This window comes from Enhydra lutris, unplaced genomic scaffold (genome assembly GCF_002288905.1).
Source record: "Enhydra lutris kenyoni isolate GAN:26980312 unplaced genomic scaffold, ASM228890v2 scaffoldscaffold28, whole genome shotgun sequence".
NCBI classification, from domain to species: domain Eukaryota; kingdom Metazoa; phylum Chordata; class Mammalia; order Carnivora; family Mustelidae; genus Enhydra; species Enhydra lutris.
In genome coordinates, this window is record NW_019154112.1 from 16,598,587 (window position 1) to 16,622,220 (window position 23,634).

At 35.5% G+C, this 23,634-nt stretch overlaps 1 protein-coding gene across 1 annotated transcript in view; it reads left to right on the top strand.

Moving 5' to 3' along the window:
* The window catches only part of LOC111152227 (eyes shut homolog (Drosophila)), a 1,631,332-nt gene that overhangs the window by 996,599 nt on the left and 611,099 nt on the right, over positions 1-23,634 (top strand). Inside the window, 1 exon segment of the mRNA XM_022510634.1 lies at positions 2,833-2,924. Coding sequence (XP_022366342.1) covers positions 2,833-2,924 — 92 coding nt within the window.

Here is a 23,634-nt window from a genome sequence, read left to right on the forward strand (position 1 = left end):
GGAACTTTTAAGAATGGTAGATAAGGAATTTTTCCTTTGTTGTGTAAATCCAAAATTCATGTTCTTTTCACTCACATCAATGCTTTCTTGGAGAGATTTAAAGGAAATTTCAGTGTTATTCTGTCTTCATGATTTTAAGATTTTCCTTGTTCCACTATGATTTGTGAGACGATGCTCCAATTTATTCACCTATTTTAAAAATATAATCATATGGGGAGTGCATTTACATTACAATTTTCACAAAAAGACGTATTTATGGTTGAACTTTTACCGTGATCATAATTTAAGAGCTATTCTAGAAATGCAGAATTTTTAGTCAATTTTTTAAGGAAATTTAAGTTTTAGGAAGGTTTAAAAATATGAAACTTAATTTTTATTTTAATTTAAAAATTTTTTTGAAATAATTTTTAAAAACATTTTATTGGCTCTTTCTAATAACAAGGAAGTAAGTACATAGATAACCAAACACCAGTTTCTAGACTTATAGCTGTATTGCAAATCACTACCTCCCTGGAGAGGGGTGAACAATTTCATCTCATTTTCCACTTCATAGATTTTTGTTTGGTTGGTTTTTATTTTGTTTTGTAGGAAGCAATCAGTTGTTACTTATAAGGTGATTTTAAAAATCGATGATGCAAAGTAATCGCTCAATAAATAGTACTTTGTGTATATATGTATATCACACGTATAATATATATATCAATATATCATAAATATATGTATCATAAAAGAGCCATTTATAATAAAAGAAAAATTCAAGTGAGAATAATAGAATTGTTCATTAAATATTTTATATATACTTAACTTTGACTGCCCTGAAGATAATAGGGAATTAATAAGACTTAGTAGTACCTGAACAAGCATTTTCTGATACAGTTGAACAAAGTAAGGAGACTAACCTCCTTACACATGTGCACACACACACACACACACACACACACAAATGCACTGTTGGTCAGTACATTATCATTTAAGTTTAAATAATTATCTCACTAACAATGTAGAACCCCAAATATTACATATGAGAAGTAGCTAAATCATTATTTGTGCTGTTAAAAATATTAAATGTTGTCTCTGGTCACATTGGTTGTATACTAGGAACAGAGTAGGAATTAATAAACACTGACTTTTACCTAGTTGCACAGGGCTTGAGAAGAATGTGTAGCCAAATGGTATGCAACTAATTTCTCTGCAAAGTTCATGTAAGTCACCTTGTCTTTGAAAAACCCACAGTAGATAATTCTGTAAAGGAAAGGAATCTTTTGCAATGGCCAGATATTATAGAATTAGAATATATAATATAATATTTATCTTAAGACTACATGTGGAAAGTTTTAGATCCTTAATACCCATTACCTGGCTAACCTCAGATCCTTAATACCCATTACCTGGCTAACCTTCTACCCCACCCCTCCTGAAACCCTCAGTTTGTCTCCCTTAGTCCATAGTCTCTCATGGTTCGTCTCCTCCTCTGATTCTCCCCCTTCAGATTTTCCTTCCTTCTCCTAATGTCCTCCATGCTATTCCTTCTGTTCCACATATTAGTGAAACCATATTGATAATTGTCTTTCTCTGCTTGACTTATTTCACTTAGCATAATCCCCTCCAGTTCCATTCATGCTGGTGCAAATGGTGGGTATTCATCCTTTCTGATGGTGGAGTAATATTCTATTGTATATATGAACCCACATCTTCTTTATCTATTCATTTGTTAAGGAGCATCTTGGCTCCTTTCATAGTTTGGCTGTTGTGGACATTGCTGCTATGAACATTGGGGTGCACGTGGCCCTTCTTTTCACAACATCTGTATCTTTGGGGTAAATACCCAGTAGTGCAATTACTGGGTCATAGGGTAGCTCTATTTTTAAGTTTTTGAGGAACCTCCACACTGTTTTCCAAAGTGGCTGCACCAACTTGCATTCCCACCAACAGTGGGCGTGGAACTGGTTGTGGAACCCCCTTAAGATTCTCTCTCTCTCTGTTGGTCCCTGTCCCCCTACTCTACCTGTAAAAAAAGAAAAAAATGCATACACGCACATACACATATGGCACAGATATATGGCTAGATGCATAGGAGTTAGGAAATACTATGCAACTGTGTTTCTTTAACATATATGCAGGTTACCAATTTCCTGTACAAATGATAAGTCCCTTACTTGGAAGAATAGCTATCATATAACTAGTATACATGTAAGCACATGTTGTTAAGTGCGTGGAATTCCCTGTGGAATTCCCAGGGGGTCCTGATCAAATGTATCTGTTATAGACACAATCTGCCTCCTTTTAAGCTGTAACTCACTTGGCTCAATTAGTAGTAATGTGACAAAAACTCCCCTCCCCCCAAGCCTCAGGAATCTTAGAATGAATGGTTAACATCTGTAATCTTTAAGGTTCCCTTCCCTGGAACCCTCACATCACCTTCTAGATTAATATCACCTTCTAGATTATATTCACTAGTCTTCACATTGCTCCATTTGGTAATATCTAAGGAAACTTGCCAATAATACTTCCTGCTAGTAGAAAAAGCAGTCTTTCTCAAACATGTTCCTCAGAATAATGGTAAAGAAACCAGAAGAGTGTGTGTGTGTATGTTGTGTGCATGCACAGATGAATGCACTTGTATGATGCTTGTTTGTGTATAAAATACACATTTATATATTTTAATTCTAGCCTTTATTCTATTCCTTGCACTGTCACTTCTCGAAGTTTCAGACTCCTTGTCTCCAAAGCACAATAAAAATTATTAGAAAATTCTAAGTCCAATACAAGTAATAGGTCTTAATTTCATAGTGACAAACTGAAGAAAACCTTTTTTTTTTCCCTCTCTTATAGTACTACTTTTTCTGTGCTGGTGAAGCAAAATTGAGAAGCATTAACAGTACTATTAAAGTAGATGATGGACAGAAGTATACACTTCTCATCAGGTAATACATGCCGATATTTTTTTTTACACTTAATATCATAAATAACAAAGACTGTTCCTCTGGATATTGTTTTTGCCTTTTTTAAAGTTGAAGTTATTGTGATTAGTATTTACATGTGCTTGGATCCAAATTAATGTTTAGCAAGCTATTCTGTCTTTTTTCTATGTCCTAAAATAGTACTGAGGAAAGAACGTTATATGGGTTATATTATCAATGAAGTTATATAAGCAGCTTTACAAAGAAGCCATGAAAGCTTCATATTATTTTCAAATTAGAGAAATCAGAAAAAAACAAAGTGGTGTTTCTTTTATTTTTTTAATTTTTTTTTTTAAAGATTTTATTTATTTGAGAGACAGAGATCACAAGCAGGCAGAGAAGCAGACAGAGAGAGGAGGAAGCAGGCTCCCCGCTGAGCAGAGAGCCCGATGCAGGGCTCAATCCCAGGGCTCGATCCCAGGACCCTGAGATCATGACCTGGGCCGAAGGCAGAGGCTTTAACCCACTGAGCCACCCAGGCGCCCCAGTATTTCTTTTAATAAGCGAAGTTAAACGTGTTCACTATGGAAAATTTGGAACATTCAGGAAAATATAATGAAGAAAATTAAAATGATTCATTATACCACAGTCAAGATAGAAAAATGAACATTTATATTACTACATTCCCAAAAGCTGTGATTGAAGGTGATTCTATCCCCAGATTTTCACCAACAATAGGTATCATTTTACCAATCTGGATAAGTGAAAATGACATTCTCCCCTAATTTTCCTTCTTTGATTTATTGTAAGGCTTAATTTTTAATATAGAATTAATGTCTTTATATTATGCGTTTTGCCTCCCTACACTATTTTTTTAATTAAATGGTACTTTAAAACACATACCACAGTCCTAATCCAGCATGTAGACTAAAATAAGTTATTTGGTTGTGACAACAGATTATTATTTAGTGATAATAATTATCTGTTTAAAACCAGTAAAGAGGAAAGCAGAGGCCCAAAAGAGAGACTGGAAAAGAACTTATTTGAGAGGTTTTAAAGATATTCTACCCTCCTTCAGTCAATTTCCTGATTCTATTTTCTTGAATAATTTCTTATTTTTATGGAAAACTGACCTGAAAACAGTGTAGTATCAACTAAATTGAGGAAAGGCTGCATCACACATATCTCCTTTGCTCAAAATGCACAGGAGCTTTTTAAGATCACTAAGATGATATTTGATAGAATGTTATTTTTTTTGCTTAACTCAAAATATGAGCACAGAATCCTTTAATATTTTTCTTTAGCATTTTAACCTCCTGAGTAACGTTGGGGACAGTGCACTTTGGGCAATGCCATATTAGCCAAAGTAACAATTTTCCTGGGCAGAGACTACCATTATCTGGAGGGGGAGCAGGTGTATGAGTATCAGGGCAACAGTAAAAATAAATTATGAAAAACATATTTTGCCCCATCAAGGAAAGACAAATAAGAAGTGACATAAGAAACAGAAGGGTACACCAGAAGAACCTTTCCTGGCCTGCAGTGTGTTGAAAAAGTGATAAATCATTGAGAACACAGTAATCATACTTAAGGTTGATTAATACCAATTATGCGTCAGGTAGTAATTTTATTACCTATATGAATTTATTTATTGTTAAGAACAATTCTGAATATTTCTACATCTCCCAGATGCAAAACTGAGATATAGATTAAATACAGAAAAGGACATAGTTTAAAAAAAAATGGGACAATTCTAAGGCTGCTCTTATACCAAACTTATGAATAAGTTCTAAGGCATAAATCCTATGACCCATGCTATAGAAACATAATATAATCTGATCTCTTAACCCTAAAAGAACTCCTGTATATTTAAGATAAGATAAAGATAGGAATTATAAATGACCTGCCCAATAAAAGACTATCAGCAGTAAGAACAATATTAATTAACACACATTAAGCAACTACCCTGTGCCAGATGCTTTATAAACAGGTAACTGTATATAATTATAGTAAGATTCACAAAGCCCATTATATTTATTTGGTCAAGCTGCCATAACAAGTACCATAGATGGGGTTGCTTAAACAACAGAAATTTATTTTCTCACAATTCTGCAACCTGGAAGTGTGAGGTCAATGTATCTGCAGGATTGATTCTTTAGAGACCTCTCTCCTTCCAATGGAGATGGTTGTCTTCTCCCTGTGTCTTTACATCATATTCTTTTGTGTGAATCTGTGCCCTAATTTCTTCTTCTTTTATCAGTCGTGTTGGATTATAGCCCAACCTAATGATCTCGTTTTAACTTACTACCTCTTTAGAGACCCGTCTTCAAATATAGTCACATTCTTAAGCTTTGGGGGTTAGGACGTCAACATATGAAGTTGCAGGGGACATAATTCAGTCCATAACACTCATTTTGCACATTTGAAAGCTAAGGTTCAAGAAGGTAGACAACTTCTGGGGCACCCGGTTGGCTCAGGGGGTTAAAGCCTCTGCCTTTGGCTCAGGTCATGATCCCAGGGTTAAAGCCTCTGCCTTCAGCTCAGGTCATGATCCCAGGATCTTGGGATTGAGCCCCACATTGGGCTCTCTGCTCAGCAGGGAGCCCTGCTTTCCTTCCTCTCTCTCTGTCTGCCTCTCTGCCTACTTGTGATCTCTGTCAAATAAATAAAATCTTAAAAAAAAAAAAGGTAGACATCTTCCTTAAGATCACACTGTTAGTCAGTAGGAAATGTTTAAAAAAATTCAGCTGAGTAAATCTGAAGATCTGATTGTCCTTAATAAATTTTGAATAGGGGAGCATCCCATCTAGCAAGTAGAGGGATTTTTTGCTGAGCTAAACAAAAGAAGGGGTTTTCAAGGCAGAGCAAGGGCATTAAAAAAGGGAATTTAGGGGCACCTGGGTGGCTCTGTGGGTTAAAGCCTCTGCCTTCGGCTCAGGTCATGATCCCAAAGCCCTGGGATAGAGCCCTGAGTCGGGCTCTCTGCTCGGTGGGGAGCCTGCTTCCTCCTCTCTCTCTCTGCCTGCCTCTTTGCCTACTTGTGATCTCTGTCTGTCAAATAAATAAATAAAATCTTTAAATAAATAAATAAATAAATAAGGGGATTTATTAGCAAGGAATACATTTTTTAGGCAATGTTATCCTCCAAAGGAGAATAGAAAAGGTCTATCAGTAAATTTCCTAGAATTGAGCAGGAAATTCCATGTTGACTGGTCAAATGTTACACTCCTAGGGGGTTAAAACTGCAGTTAGGTTAAGTATTAACTCTTGCTCTGTTGACTTGGCCTAAATGACCCCATTTGGAGCCTGCGGTTCTCTTTTTAACAGAAGGCAAGATTAGAACCACAGTCTGCCTCCTGACATGATCATTTTTTTCTGTTATAATATATCCAATCTGTGTTTTAATAGTGACAACATACTACATACAATCTTCTTAAAGAAAACATTAAATGTAAAACATTTAAATATTCCAAGAATACCTGTTTTTCACTAGCCTCATCACAGGTTACTTTAAGGATCTTTAACAACTAAAAAATCACTTTCTTTTATGTTATCTGACATTTTTTTGCAATTTGCATACAGTTTGTGGCTTGTAATTTTTACCAAAAAGTAGTTGATTGTCTGTATCTGGTCTAAATTCTCTAAATTCAGAAATATTTCTTTACAAGTTTTTGATTTATTTGAAGTATTGGGAAATAATATGAATATGCTTTCATGTGTGATTATTATCTATAAAGAACAAGAATGGTGGGGTGCCTGGGTGGCTCAGTCATTAAGCATCTGCCTTCGGTTCAGGTCATGATCCCATGGTCCTGGGATCGAGCCCCATGTAGGGCTCCCTGCTCTGTGGGGAGCCAGCTTCTCCCTCTTCCACCACCCTTCTTGCTTATGTTTTCTTTCTCATTGTCTCTCTCTGTCAAATAAATAAAATCTTAAAAAAAAAAGAACAGTGGGGTTCCATTAATTTTATTTTTTATACTTTTAAAATATACCCCTAGAGGTAAAAAGGAAAAGCATATCTTTAATTTTAACTCAATTCAAGAATGCTGTCACCATAATTTCTTTGACCATTAACATACTCCTTAAAATAAAGATAAATGGTATGCACACATTACACTCCCAGTTCTCTACTCTTTTATCTCATTTCTGTTAAATGACATTACCCTTAAAAGTGAATGTAGGAAAAGCATCTTTCCTCACATGCAGTCATGGAACTGTAAGAAAAAGAATAGCAAGGTTGCATTCAGCCCATGATGAAGTGCTCTCAGAAAGAGTGAAACAAATACCCTCCATGAAAAAGTAACTGAGCTCATTATTTTTTAGAATAAGGAAAGACAAGATGTTCTGCAGAGCAGCATGCCCCTTTTAAAAAATAAATGTGTGATTGCTTACCCCAAGCAAGAAGGAAAATAAAAATGCTTAAATCAAGTGAAATATACACTGACATAATAAAGATTCAAAGAAGCACGTATACTAGAAACTATTTGAGTGAGAGATTAGCTACAGCTGTTGCTCATCTTTTAATTAAAGAAAGGAAAGTGAAAACGGGACCAGGTAGCGATATTAGGCTGATGAACAGGATGTAGTATATCAAGAGGAAAAACACACAGGTATACATTTGTTACTCCACTCTTGAATACCACAGATGTTTTCAAGCATGAGGTGTTGAGAGAACCTGAAATAGTGGTGCAAACTGGTGAACCCAAATCTGAGAGTGTGTTGTTGTATTTTATCCATGTCTGTTGGTATATTTATCATAATTATGGATGTGTTTTATATTAATTATGTTAGATACCATATGTTACTTATAAACATCATTGCATATATTACATGATCATATCATTATATATCATGATAGTTTATATTAATATAGTGTTATAACAATAGAACTTGTATTTAATACATATAATGTGGGATTTTCTTTTTTAGCTTTTGAAAGTCCTACTTAATATATACCTTCATTCTTGGAGAGAGGTAGAATTTAGAATTCAAAGACAGAAATAATTAGGTTCTTCTGACCTGCCTTCAAAGTTTTTTTGTTTTTTTTTTTTTTTTTTTTTTACATGCTTACCAATTAAGAATACATCCCTGCCTTTAAAAAACAACAGAATTCTTCATTTCCTGTCTTAGTCTTACACTCTAAGTGTACATCCTGATTTGTAAGTAAATTGCATAAACTCTACCGGTCCTCCTGGAGCTGTCTGGAGCTGTCTCATGGAGAATTTGTTGGTTTGGCACTTTGATTTCAGGGAAGGCAGCTCCTATATTGAGAGTTGTACAGATCTAAATAAAACAGAACAGATGAAAACATCTTAGGTTACTCTTGAATTATTTACCAGCTATTGTTTATGTTTAGCCATGTGAACATATATAGCCATAGTGAGTTTTGAAAAAGAGCATAGTGAATTTAAGAATAGTGAATGAGACTTCAGAAAACTGACATGTGGAGTGAAACCCACACATTAACAAACATTTTTTCAACTGGATACAAAGCCTCCACCATACTAACATTGTTTTTCCTTAGATGATGATAGGATACTCCTTAAGTAAGTTATAGTATCAAAGGAGGAAAGGAAGAAATAATGTATATTTGAAACCATTTAGGTAGGAAAGAGTGAGGATACGTTCTGCAAATGCAATGGCAGTCAGATTGTATAGGTCATCAAATGCCACAGTAAGAACTGTGAACTACATCATATGCAATGGAGACTGACTGGAGAATTTTTAAGTAAAGAAAGCAGATAATATGATCAAAGAAATATTTGCTTTTCTGAATACAGAAAAAGCTTACATGGTAAGCTACAGTATACAATGAATTATAAGTTTCTGCACCTCTCCAGATCCACTCTAGTTCCTTCCTCTCTTCTCCAGTCCTTCAAATTGACCTGAGTGAATTACATTATGGATTCTGTAATGGTTTGAATTGTGTTCTTACAGATTTTATATTTTGATGTTATAATTTCCAGAATCTCAGATTGTGGCCTTATTTGGAGATAGAGTCTTTTAAAGAGGTAATGAAGTTAAACTGAGGTCATTAGATAAGGCCATAATCCATTATGACCAGTATCCTCATGAAAAGGGGAAATTAGGATACACAGAGAGAAAGACATACAGAAGGAAGACAATGTAAAAATACAAGCAGGCCACTCTCTACAAGACAAGGAGAGAGACCTGGAACAGAGCCTTCCTTCACAGCTCTCAAAAAGAACCATCCCTGCTGACAATTTTGATTTTGGACTTTAAGACTGCAAAATTGTTAAACAATACATTTCATTTATTTTAGCCACCTGGTTTGTACATCTTTGTTGAGGCAGGTCCAGCCAACAAATACAAGCTCCCTTGTTCTCCAACTTCCTGTAGGGTTCAGCCAATGGGGAACACAGGCAGGTAATTTGAAAAGCTAGCAATTAATGTCAGGTTATATATTCCCTTGGCCTTGTGTGGTGTCCCAGGGGCTATTTCATTCTCTCTAGTGAAGGTCTCAGCTCTTGATAGATGACCTTCTCTTCTAAGTTCTGATAACTCTTTTCTTCCTGGTAACCTTTAGATATAGATGTGGTATCAGAGTAACTATATTGTGGTCCTGGCATACAGTACTGTCCCATGTGGCTTTCCTACCCCCAACCACATCTTTGAGGAGTTAATTTATTCAACCTTGTTCAAGTTGTGTTAGTTTGTGTGATGTTTGCTTTTGGCTGAATACCTGAGTCTCCTCCAGTTAACATGACAGAAAATGGGCAGATGGTGTAATGGAAACAGGCCTAGAAGTAGCGTGTCTCACTTCTGTTGACTTTCTGTTGGCTAGAACTCACTCATGTGAATACACCTGATGACAAAGTGAACAGCAGAAGTTTTTCTAACTTTGTATCTAGGAAGAAATTAACTACAACAATGTATAATAGACAAGATGAGAACTATTTCTACAAGAGAAAGTAAGATAACAGTTTACCGGACAATCAGTAAATAAAGTTTGTATCACTTAATAGTTTAATTTGAACCATGGTATTTCTGTTTCTTTTATCTTGTCTCTAAGCGCATCACTGGACTGCTTATAAGAAGAAAATAGAAATTAATATATGTTTTATATGTATATGTACTGTTTATTCAATAACTATAACTTGCCTGAAAATGCATATGCTATCAAATTACATGTTGTAAATAATTGCTTCATTCCACTGTTTCTATGACTGAAATTATCCCAACAGATAACTTTCTTACCTAAGGTGTGAGTGTACAATGCCTATGAATGATAAATAATTTCATCTTCACACTATAAACCTTGAAGTTTTTAATCTGTTTGGTAGAAAATACAAAAGTGCAACAGACTGTGCATTGAAAACATAGAACAGTACTAAAGAAATAGCATATATGTATATACGTGCATGTGTGTATGTATATAAACAAAGAGACACACACACACACATACACACACACCAGAACAATTAAAACATTGTTACCACAGTAAGCATCAGAGTTTTGCACTCCTTTTGAAGATAGTAATAATGCCAAGGATTTGACATGTGTCAGCCAGAGCAGCATTACATTGGTACAGACTGCTGGAAAATCAGTGAGGTCCAAAAGGAAAGAAAGAAACCATTTAACCACTTTCCAAAAAATAAACATTTTTTTCTCTAATGAAATGTGTACATTATTTCATTAATCTTTTCATTAACCACCATCAGTAGTGTCAAGAAAAACAGGCCAATGGAATAATGATTTTACTTCAGCTTGAACAAAATAAGAATGTACAATTGATTTCTATTCTAAAACTATATTTATAGACACAGCAAAAAAGTCTGTCTAACATAATCTTACCTTTCTTATTCCTAATGGCATATATTCATTCAATGCAAAATATAGTGACTAAGAGTGAAATTTTATCATTTAACTTTGGAAAAGAGAATTTTAAAGTATAATCTACAAAGACCAGTTAATCCAATTAGGAATTAGGCCATTTTTAAAGTTACAGGTTTTAACCCAATTTATACAAATACTTCCATAAATTTAGTACCAGTTACCTTTTAGAAACTATTTAAACAACACAAGTTAAAATAATTATACTCTTAAAAGTAGGATATTTCCCATCATTATACTTGAACATCTGAAAACAAAATTACTGAAATTAATCTCAGAAAAATTTTACTGCTATTATTCATACTGTTAGTTAAAGCAGAGGAATACAGAGCTAGTTTTAGTTGTACTTTATATATGCATTAAACATCAGAGTTTTTGTTGTTTTTTCCTTAAATAAGGCAGTAGTCATGACTATGTGGAAATTAAAGCTGAAACTGTGCAGCTGATGCTCAGCCTGGGGGTCACCTGAACCTTTGGGAGATATTTTAGGTGGGGTCATCAGTAGGAAGTGCAGAAATTACTATAAATAGCATATAGCAGCTACATGCATGTGTATTTATGGGGGAATTATTATATCTAGATATTTTACCACACATCCAGGATATAAAAATTCAAAGTGTGCAAAAACAGAAGCCTGAATCATTCCATTTTATAAAAAAGTAATTTCAAAATAACTTTATGAATACTTTTTTAAACAAGATAATATCATAGGCTAGAAATAGACAAGATCATAAAGTAGATGTGGCTTCTTTCTGCCAAACACATGTTCTTGGAAAGTAAGAAGCAATGGCTGGAATCATGATAATTGAGTGACAACTTCTGAGGCATCCTAATGCATATCCTGCAGAGCCCCAACTATGTATGGAAACAAAGAGTAGCATAATGCAGATTTTAACAGGTAAATGGTTGATTATCCACATTCTTTAATTTGAGCTGAAATCTGCCTTGTTTTAGATGTCAGTTTGTGCTCTCCCCTGATAGGAGGGAGACTCTGATATAGATGCCTTTGAGTTAAAAATTCTGAGTACTTGAATCTTTCTACTGCTTAATACATAGCTTGACTCACATCCTATCTGTCTGGCTTCTTCATTTTCTTCTTATCTTTGCCAAAAGGAGAACTCTGTCTCCTATACTAATATAAACATACTGAAAACAAGCTGAAAGTGGATAATTCTTAATTTTAGTATTACAGTTGAGAAAATAGAGACTAAAGAAAAGTCTTGCCAAAATAGATAAAACAAGGTTATACCAGTCATGATTTTGCAAAATCCTCCTGTTAAACATTTAAATGTAAATGTAAAAATAAATAAATATCGGTGTTATTTTATGAAGAGAAACTTCCAATATTGAAGACAGTGGTTGAATGATAAATTTTAATTCTTAGGAATTTGAAGTATTATGATTCATTTTAATGTATTTTGAAATACTAAATATATGATATTCTAAATCTTCACATTTCCTTCCCTCCCTCCCTCCCTCTCTCTCTCTCTCAGTCTTTCCCACAACAGTATAATTAACTTTTCGAATCAAAATGTCAGAAAAGTCACATGTTGAGAATCATTTGTATGGTGGGAGGTGAACTCCCTTTTGAGAAACATTTAAAATATTACTATTATCATTATTTCTGAACATTAGTACTAAATTCAACTCTCAAAAATGTTTTTAGAATCCTTTCATAATTTGAAAATGACTTATTTTATTAAGAATTATTTCTAGGGGCACCTGGGTGGCTCAGTGGGTTAAAGCCTCTGCCTTCGGCTCAGGTCATGATCCCAGGGTCCTGGGATCAAGCCCCACTTCGGGCTCTCTGCTCGGCGGGGAGCCTTCTTCCCCCTCTCTCTCTGCCTGCCTCTCCGTCTACTTGTGATCTCTATCAAATAAATAAAAATTTTTTAAAAAAATGTTTAAAAAAAAAAGGAATTATTTCTAAAGTTCTGTTAATGGAAAGTGATTTTGTAGAAGGGGATTCCAAAGCATAACTAATGCATTGCTTTAATGTAGATTCTTATTGTATGTTCATTGGAGTGAATTCAGAATCAAAAGCCAAGTGTATATATTTACTTTTTTAAGTTGTGTATTGTTAGTTTTAAAATATGTAACATTCTTCTGTGTTGTTGTTTCTGGTCTTTGTTCTTGACCTCAAACTTTCTCAGAAAGGATAGCCAAATATCTTTCCTAGTTTGGTCTTTTTTATAACCAGAAAATATTAAAAGATAGCAAGCTTCAAGTTAAATCGATACAATAGTAGCAAAGTTAAGTTTCAAAGCGTTCTAATTGGAAAGTGTGGCATACTTCCAAAAGGATCTTTACAATTCATTTACTGGAATCCACATGACATGATGTGGTATGTGTATCATTTCAACTGTACACATGAAATCTCTCCCCAAGTTGGCATTCTCTAAAGTTGTCAGTTATCTGCAGCTTTCGCTTTCTCTCTTTATGACTTTGAACGTTCCTTTAATTGTTAAAACTTCATTGATCACCACATGTCATTAGAAATGAATACATTAAAGCTGCATCCATAGATTGAATAGTAGAAAAGTTCTAGAGACCATTGAAGTGTTAATTCCTTGATAATCCTGTTCCATGTGTATATTTCCATGGGAACAGATCATTAATGATTAATTATTATGCTTCTGTGAAGAAAAACTATGCAAAATTCATTTTCCCAAATTTAAGCTAAAAAGTTTGTTTTTTTTAAGAAAAAGATTAGACTTTTGCAATATTTTAATAAAATATTTGAAGCAACACAATGATGAAGTCTGAAATGATTTCTTATATAATTGATCAAGTTAGAACAAATTAGTGATAGCATTCTCTAATTGTCAAAACCAAAATAAGTAAATCCTAGAAAGGCCAGACTTAATGCATAGCTGGAGACTTCCATTCAACTGTGGGTAGCCAAGGCATGGTAATAGGGGAAGTAGGGAAATTTTATGCCCCAAGTCAGAAGGAAAGAGTTCAAGAGGAATAGTGTATCCCTCTTAGTACCTGGAGGGCTTGACTAACTTCTGTCCAGAGTCATATAGTCCATTTGTACCTTTCTCTCCTACCTTTCTTTCTTAGATTATTCATCTTTCTCACTCTACTGAACCATTACCCCCTCTATAAAAGCACGCTTTAGGATACCTTTGTTGCAACACAACACCATTCTGGATCTTATACTACTTTTATTCTGCTACTTTTCAGAGCCAAACATCTCAAAGTTTGCTGTACATGGGATTTCAGTTTTGTTACCTGCCATTTACTCTTCAATCCAATCCCATCTAGCTTTCATGGTTCCATGACCAGCACAGCTTTTATTAATCTCACCTTAATTAGGGAGTTTTATCATGCAAGTAGTAGTCTTATTTCATTACTCCAGGACAACATGTATAGAGAGGTACAATCCATGCAAAGCAAGACAATGGTCACCCCATATGACCATCATGTTGAAAAAGCCAGTAGACTTTCCTGTCTTCATTACACTAAGCATTTCAGTGAAAGTGCTCTGTCTTCTTGAAATCTTTTTCCCTTTCTGCTTTGAAAAGAGTAAATTTTTCATATTCCTCCTATATCAATAGCCAGTTTTTCTTACTCATCTTAGACCTGTCCCAGCTTAGACCTTTCTTTTTTTTTTTTTTTAAGAACTTTTTTGATTTTATTTTTGAGCATTTCTTTTTTTTTTTAAATATTTTTATTTATTTATTTATTTATTTATTTATTTTCAGCGTAACAGAATTCATTGTTTATGCACCACACCCAGTGCTCCATTCAATACGTGCCCTCCATAATACCCACCACCTGGCTCCCCCAACCTCCCACCCCCACCCCTTCAAAACACTCAGATTGTTTTTCAGAGTCTAAGAATTCCACACTCACATATCCAAACCCACCTATTATCTCTTTTAAGCCTCATCCATATTTTAAACTTAACATGTCTAAAATAAAATTTCTAGTCCCCTACCACTACCAGCCCACCTATCAATGCCCCTTTCCCACACACCTCTCCCCATTGTCTCTCCTATCTCAGCTATTAACTGTCATCTACCTATGTACAGAGAGTCATTGTTGACCCCTCCCATTCCTTTATTCTTTACCGCCAAACCCTGTCAGAAAATCCTCCCCAAAATTTCATCTTCCATCCACCATTTCTGTCTGTATCCTGTGAAACTACCCTGGTCCAAATCTCCATCATTTTTTATCTGGACTATTGCAGTTCTCCTTTGCTTGGTTCTAAATATTACTTATACTTTGATCAGGGTGATTTAAAGGGTATTGCATCAAGTCATCTTTATATTTAAAGGTTCTTCAGTGGCTCACCTTTACTCTGAGAGTAAATAAAATACAGATTCCTTGCCACTGCCAGTAAACAGTGACCTTGCACATTTGGGCTCTTGCCTATTTTCCTCTACCTTACCTAACACTTGTCTTCCTTTCCTGTTGATGCTACATTCTGTTTGATGCGTTATCACTCCTGGAGCTCTCTAAAAAGCTTTTCTACCTTATGGCCTTTAATCTTACTGTTCCTTCCAACTGGAATACTGTATCCTCCTCCTTGGTGTTTTCTTTCTCTCCTGTCCTCATGTTGTCTTTTCCATGTGTCCTTCTCATTACTCAAGTTACAGATTAATAGTCATCTCTTTAAGTAAACCCTTCTAAACTATCTAAAGCTCTTCTAATCAGATATTATCTTCCATAGCACCCATTTTTATTGTATAGTTGTTTTACACATTGATTTTCTGTATCCCTAATTAGAGTGTAAGCTTTGTAAGTTTAGGGACTTGTCTGTCTTATTCTCTATTGAATATCTCCCTGATACCTAGGATAGTAACTGGACCATATGTAGTCAATTAATACATAACCATTAAATAAGGAATGAAAGGCAGGAATGAAACTTGATTTCAGATCTCAAAGGTTGCCATTCATTGAAAAGCAGAGAAAATTACTAAGGAAAGGAAAGAATTTGTAGATTGAGCCATATCTGTTGTCTTAGGAAGAAGCTGGGTTTATAGTGAGATAAAGTAGAAGTCTTTTGGAGCTGCCACAGAAATCAGAATTCCTAGCTGGGTAGGATCTCCAGGCTTTATAGCTACCTTGATCCACTCCTCAATTTTTTCTCTAGAGTTAATGTGACTTTGTTTGTATGTTTACCCTAGTCTGGATAACTGTCTGATACATTATAGGTGTATATGACACATAAATAATATATACATTAAATAGTAAAATGTCAATACTTATATCATCAATATTTTAAATATTATTTTTCTCCAAATATCCTAAAACTTTTCTTTTTTTAAGCTTTATAACAAATACCTTTGAAGTTTGTTGGATGTGTTTGTATCTGTGTGCATATTTGATTTAGGTTGGAATTGCAAAAATATAGAAACAGATGTGATTTAGCTGAGTTATTATTACTGTGGTTATTTTTTTTATTTTTATTTTTAAAATTTATTTATTTTTATTTTAGAGAGTGGGGAGGGGCAGAGGGAGACAGGGAGAGAGAGAATCTCAAGCAGACTCCCCACTGAGCAGGGAGCCTTACACAGGGCTCCATCTCAGGACCCTGAGATCATGACCTGAGATGAAACCAGAAGTCAAATGCTTAACCAGCTGAGTCACCCAGGTACCCACTGCGGTTTTTGTTTTTGTTTTATTTCTTAAGATTTTATTTATTTATTTGAAAGAGAGAGAGCAGGAGCACTAGCAGGGGGAGTACCAGAGGGAGAAGCAGACTCCTACGGAACAGGGAGTTTGATATGGGGATGATCCCAGGACCCTGAGATCCCGACTTGAGCCAAATGCAGAGACCTAACCAACTGTGCCACCCAGGCACCCCATGGTTATTTAAATACATGAAATCATTAACTTGTCTTAACTTTGAGTCAAACTTTATTGCAGTATTTTATATTGAAGTGTGTGTTAATTGTTGAAGAACTCTCTCACTAAAATAGGAACTTAATTTTATTCAAATGGCTAAAAAATTTTAGGTTGGCATTTAAAAAGAATATAGAATAGAAGTCCAAATACTAAAATAAACATTTCTTCCATAGAATTATAGCACTTAAAATAATCAAAAGTAATTATGTCTATGTAAGTATATTTGAAAGTAACTCAAGTAACAGAACCCATTCAGAACTACACAAAGCTTGTCATTATTGATCTCACTGGTGGCTTTAGAGAGCTTGATTTCTTAGCATATCTATTAAGAGAGTCAGTCCCTCTCTTGGGATTATCATATCACCCCAAAAGGCATGCCAATTCTGTTATGTTAGGAAATACTACCTCCCACATTTCTGCCAGTTCTTAAGACTATTTAGAAATATTGTATACACACATATACACCATAAACCATAAACTTATAGTTAAAATGTTTAGCTGTCTGAATTTGGAATGGACATTGATTTTACAACTAGAGAATGAAATCACTTAATGATCTTGATTTGGTGGCTTCAAGTTGATACGTATTGCATGTGACAACCTACTTGAAATGAAAGTGGTTATACAATTGGATCAGCTTCCTCTCTAGTTGGCCTTCATATCAATAATGATTAATTCATGGAGGGAAAATATTCTAAAATTAAAAGCTGAGCACTTGAGAATGGGAACTTCGCTTATTAATTTACATATTCTCAGAACCTAACAAATTGCTATGCAGAACAGTCAATAAATGTTTATTGAATGATTGATTGATTGATGAAGAAATGAGTAAAGTTATTTCCAAAACAGGCATTTGATGTTATCAGAATCAGATTATCAAAAAAAAAAAAAAAAGAATTAAAAGAAACACTTTATATGCCTATAGTTTTAGTGACAAAATCTTATATTTTAGAAGGCAATTATAAAATGTTATCTATTCTATCCAATTATAAAATGAACTATTTATTATGCACATCACTATTCTGGAGGAAAAATCTGCTCTACAAATAAAAGTAATGGGTACTCTCAGATTTACTTGTGAGGTGACAGGAATATTAAACCAAATACTAACATAAGGTGAATGTAGATATTATGTTCATAATAATTAACTTCTTGCTCCTTTGTTGTAAGAACAATTAAGAAAAAAATTATTAATAAGTTTCCATTACCCTAATGTGATGATAATAATCATGTGAGGAGTAGTTCCAGAGACATTTTTTTTTTTTTTAGATAAAAAGCAATGTGGGAGTCAAAAACAATGCTAAGAAAATATTTTGCCCTCAATCAGCCTTCAAAGCAGAAAGTGTAGTATTTCCTCCTTAAGGCTTCCCAACCCTTATAGAAGACCAGGTACTGTGAGGCCATAAGAGATAAAGGAGATCAGTATTTTCTTCTTCATCCAATGAAGAACAGCAATATGATCCATCTACCACCACCCCTATTTCTTGCTACCAGACAAATAATAGATGTTATCTGTGCACTGCGAGGTAGAGGCTCTTGGCTTATCCAAACCTCTGTCAGTATGGCATGTCTGTCCCCTGCTATATTTGTCTAACTGAATGAAACTATTTGAGTGAATGTTCCCAAAGCAAAGAAATTATTTTAGGTAACATGAAGTCTTCCTTTTCAAGGGGCACCCCATTTACTCTCTTGTTCGGAAAAATCTGTATCTATACCTACATTTCTAAATCTCAGCACTATTGACATTTTGGGCTGGATAATTATTTGTTGTGAAATGCTGTCCTGTGCATTGTAGGATGTTGGAAAGCGTTTTTGGCTTCTATCCATCCCCTCAATTGTGAGGACCAAAATGTCTCTAGAAATTGTTGAATGTTTCCAGGGGGCAGGAGAAGCAAAATCACACATCCCCACTGAGAACCATTTATCTACACACAACTCCCTGCCGCCACACCTCCACACACACTCCCTCACTAAACTCTAATCAGTTTCCAAACTATCATTACAAAGAATGAGTATTTTTTTTTTATTTTTATTTTTTTAATCCTAGTTTTAGAGAAGAAGAGAGTCAACTGATAGCTGTGTATTTTGAAAACTTTTGCAGGGTAAATAGCACATTGATGATGTTTAGGATTTAGAAAGTGGATTCTTACTAAATATTTCATGTATCAAAGATAAATTTTTACTTGTCCGCATGACCTGACTAGAAGAATGATCCTAGTTTAAAAAAAAAATAAATAAGGCAAAAATGACACCAGCATGTTTCTGCCTGAGTCTTTAAAATAATTAAACTGATGAGAAATAACTTCCCCACTTGCCTTTCCCCCCAGCCATAGCCAACTTATGATATATTAGCCTAGAAGGAAGGACTTAAGAAGGACTAGCCAGGATGTGATTTTTAAGAACTGGGATGGAAGCAGCAGAGAAGGTTCAAACAATAGTCACAGTCTGGGCTGCTCTGATTAGTCTTGCATTTTTCCTGTTCAGGTAACACCCTGGGACCCTCACATTACTTCTCCAGTTATTTTTGGAACAGGGAAATTGGTGGGCATGGGTTTGAATCACAGTCCATGGATCATTCTTAACACTGTATGCCTCACCTTTCCTTAGGGGCTGCATAATCAAGTCACAAAATAAATCTAACTTGGGACCACAAGTTGGAGAATATGATGGTGGAACGTGAATTTGGTGAAACTTTCTTCTTTTCCCACAATAACCACCACCACCAGGCATCTTTTCCAAATGTGGCATATGCAAATCTCAGCCAACAACACAAGCGTGTGAGACCTGAAATTTTATTTTCTACAACTTCATTTCCATTTCTGTTCTTCATTCTGATAACAGAAAATCAGTTCCAATTGATGAGGGTTTCTTCCTTTATCCCTGTGACTTCACAGTGCCAAGGCACAGACATTGTTGGTGATCAGGTACACTGATGTCATTAGATCACACAGGTTTCATGTGAGATAAACCTGTTTGCCTGGTTATGCTCATTAGATCAAACAGAAACCAGAAGCCAGGACATTTTTAGATTCAGAAGCGTGAAGAATCTCAGTGCTTTCTGTCCTATAAGAGAGATAGCATAGGGTGATTGTTAGAAAATAAGACATGATTTCCAAACAGTTACCCTCAGGCTTCTTTATTATTATTATTTTTTAAGATTTTATTTATCTATTTGACAGGCAGAGATCACAGGTAGGCAGAGAGGCAGGCAGAGAGAGAAGAAAGAAATCAGGCTCCCTGATGAGCAGAGAGCCCGATGCGGGGCTCGATCCCAGGACCCTGGGATCATGACCTGAGATGAAGGCAGAGGCTTTAACCCACTGAGCCACCCAGGCACCCCTACCCTCAGGCATCTTAAAGCACACACCTTAGTATGTGCTCATTGTGTACTCAGTTACGAAGAACTGGACTAGATATAACTCAATAGAGATCTTTTTTTTTCTTTTAATAATTTTTTATTTTTTATAAACATATAATTTATTATTAGCCCCAGGGGTACAGGTCTGTGAATCGCCAGGTTTACACACTTCACAGCACTCACCATAGCATATACCCTCCCCAATGTCCATAACCCTACCACCCTCTCCCTACCCTCCTACCCCCCGGCCACCCTCAGTTTGTTTTGTGACATTAAGAGTCTCTTATGGTTTGTCTCCCTCCCAGTCCCATCTTATTTCATTTATTCTTTTCCTAACCCCCAAACCACCCACATTGCATCTCCACTTCCTCATATCAGGGAGATCATATGATAGTTGTCTTTCTCCGATTGACTTATTTCACTAAGCATAATACCCTCTAGTTCCATCCACGTTGTCGCGAATGGCAAGATTTCATTTCTTTTGAGGGCTGCATAGTATTGTATATATATACCACATGTTCTTTATCCATTCATCTGTTGATGGACATCTAGATTCTTTCCATAGTTTGGCTATTGTGGATATTGCTGCTATAAACATTCAGGTGCACGTGCCCCTTCAGATCACTGTTTGTATCTTTTGGGTAAATACCTGGTAATGCAATTGCTGGGTCATAGGGTAGCTCTATTTTCAACTTTTTGAGGAACCTCCATGCTGTTTTCCAGAGTGGTTGCACCAGCTTGCATTCCCACCAACAGTGTAGGAGGGTTCCCCTTTCTCCACATCCTCGCCAGCATCTGTCATTTCCTGACTTGTTAATTTTAGCCATTCTGACTGGTGTGAGGTGGTATCTCATTGTGGTTTTGATTTGTATTTCCCTGCTGCCGAGTAATGTGGAGCACTTTTTCATGTGTCTGTTGGCCATCTGGATGTCTTCTTTGCAGAAATGTCTGTTCATGTGTTCTGCCCATTTCTTGATTGGATTATTTGTTCTTTGAGTGTTGAGTTTGCTAAGCTCTTTATAGATTTTGGATACTAGCCCTTTATCTGATATGTCATTTGCAAATATCTTCTCCCATTCTGTCAGTTGTCTTTTGTTTCCTTTGCTGTGCAAAAGCTTTGGATCTTGATGAAGTCGTAATAGTTCGTTTTTGTCCTTGCTTCCCTTGCCTTTGGCGATGTTCCTAAGAAGGAGTTGCTACAGCTGAGGTCAAAGAGGTTGCTGCCTGTGTTCTTCTCAAGGATTTCAATGGATTCCTTTCCTTTCTCACATTGAGGTCCTTCATCCATTTTGAGATGTTTTCATGTGTGGTGTAAGGAAATGGTCCAATTTCATTTTTCTGCATGTGGCTGTCCAATTTTCCCAACACAATTTGTTGAAGAGGCTGTCTTTTTTCCATTGGATATTCTTTCCTGCTTTGTTGAAGATTAGTTGGCCATAGAGTTGAGGGTCTATTTCTCGGCTTTCTATTCTGTTCCATTGATCTATGTGTCTGTTTTTGTGCCAGTACCATGCTGTCTTGATGATGACAGCTTTGTAATAGAGCTTGAAGTCTGGAATTGTGATGCCACCAACTTTGGCTTTTTTTTTTTTTTCAATATTCCCTTGGCTATTTGAGGTTTTTTCTGGTTCCATATAAATTTTAGGATTATTTGTTCCATTTATTTGAAAAAAATGGATTGGATTTTGATAGGGATTGCATTAAATATGTATATTGCTTTAGGCAGCATAGACATTTTCACAATATTTGTTCTTCCAATCCATGAACATGGAACATTTTTCCATTTCTTTGTGTCTTCCTCAGTTTCTTTCATGAGTACTTTATAGTTTTCTGAGTATAGATTCTTTGCCTCTTTGGTTAGGTTTATTCCTAGGTATCTTATGGTTTTGGGTGCAGTTGTAAATGGGATCGACTCCTTAATTTCTCTTTCTTCTGTGTTGCTGTTGGTGTAAAGAAATGCAACTGATTTCTGTGCATTGATTTTGTATCCTGACACTTTACTGAATTCCTGTACAAGTTCTAGCAGATTTGGAGTAGAGTCTTTTGGGTTTTCCACATATGGTATCATATCATCTGCAAAAAGTGATAGTTTGACTTCTTCTTTGCCAATTTGGATGCCTTTAATTTCTTTTTGTTGTCTTATTGCTGACGCTAGGACTTCTGGTACTGTGTTGAATAGCAGTGGTGATAACGGACATCCCTGCCGTGCTCCTGACCTTAGCGGAAAAGCTTTCAGTTTTTCTCCATTGAGAATGATATTTGCGGTGGGTTTTTCATAGATGGCTTTGATAATATTGAGGTATGTGCCCTCTATCCCTACACTTTGAAGAGTTTTGATCAGGAAGGGATGCTGTATTTTGTCAAATGCTTTTTTAGCATCTATTGAGAGTATCATATGGTTCTTGTTCTTTCTTTTATTAATGTGTTGTATCACATTGATTGATTTGTGGATGTTGAACCAACCTTGCAGCCCTGGAATAAATCCCACTTGGTCATGGTGAATAATCCTTTTAATGCACTATTGGATCTTACTGGCTAGTATTTTGGTGAGAATTTTCGCATCTGTGTTCATCAAGGATATTGGTCTATAATCCTCTTTTTGATGGGATCCTTGTCTGGTTTTGGGATCAAAGTGATGCTGGCCTCATAAAATGAGTTTGGAAGTTTTCCTTCCGTTTCTATTTTTTGGAACAGTTTCAGGAGAATAGGAATTAATTCTTCTTTAAATGTGTGGTAGAATTCCCCTGGGAAGCCGTCTGGCCCTGGGCTTTTGTTTGTTTGGAGATTTTTGATGACTGTTTCAATCTCCTTACTGGTTATGGGTCTGTTCAGGTTTTCTATTTCTTCCTGGTTCAGTTGTGGTAGTTTATATGTCTCTAGGAATGCATCCATTTCTTACAGATTGTCAAATTTGTTGCCATAGAGTTGTTCATAATATGTTCTTATAATTGTTTGTATTTCTTTGATGTTGGTTGTGATCTCTCCTCTTTCATTCATGATTTTATTTACTTGGGTCCTTTTTCTTTTCTTTTTGATAAGTCTGGCCAGGGGATTATCAATCTTATTAATTCTTTCAAAGAACCAGCTCCTAGTTTCATTGATCTGTTCTGCTGTTCTTTTGGTTTCTATTTCATTGATTTCTGCTCTGATCTTTATGATTTCTCTTCTCCTGCTGGGTTTAGGCTTTCTTTGTTCTTTCTCCAGCTCCTTTAGTTGTAGGGTTAGGATGTTTATTTGCAACCTTTCTTGTTTCTTGAGAAAGGCTTGTATCCCTATATACTTTCCTCTGTGTCTTACAGATTTTGAACAGTTGTGTTTTTATTATCATTTATTTCCATGATTTTTTTCAAATCTTCTTTAATTTCCTGGTTGACCCATTCATTCTTTAGAAGGATACTGTTTAGTTTCCATGCATTTGGGTTCTTTCTAAATTTCCTCTTGTGATTGAGTTCTAGCTTCAGAGCATTGTTGTCTGAAAATATTCAGGGAATGATCCCAATCTTTTGATACCAGTTGAGACCTGATTTATGACCCAGGATGTGATCTAATCTGGAGAATGTTCCATGTGCACTTGAGAAGAATGTGTATTCTGTTGCTTTGGGATGAAATGTTCTGCATATATATGTGATGTCCATCTGGTCCAGTGTGTCATTTAAGGCCTTG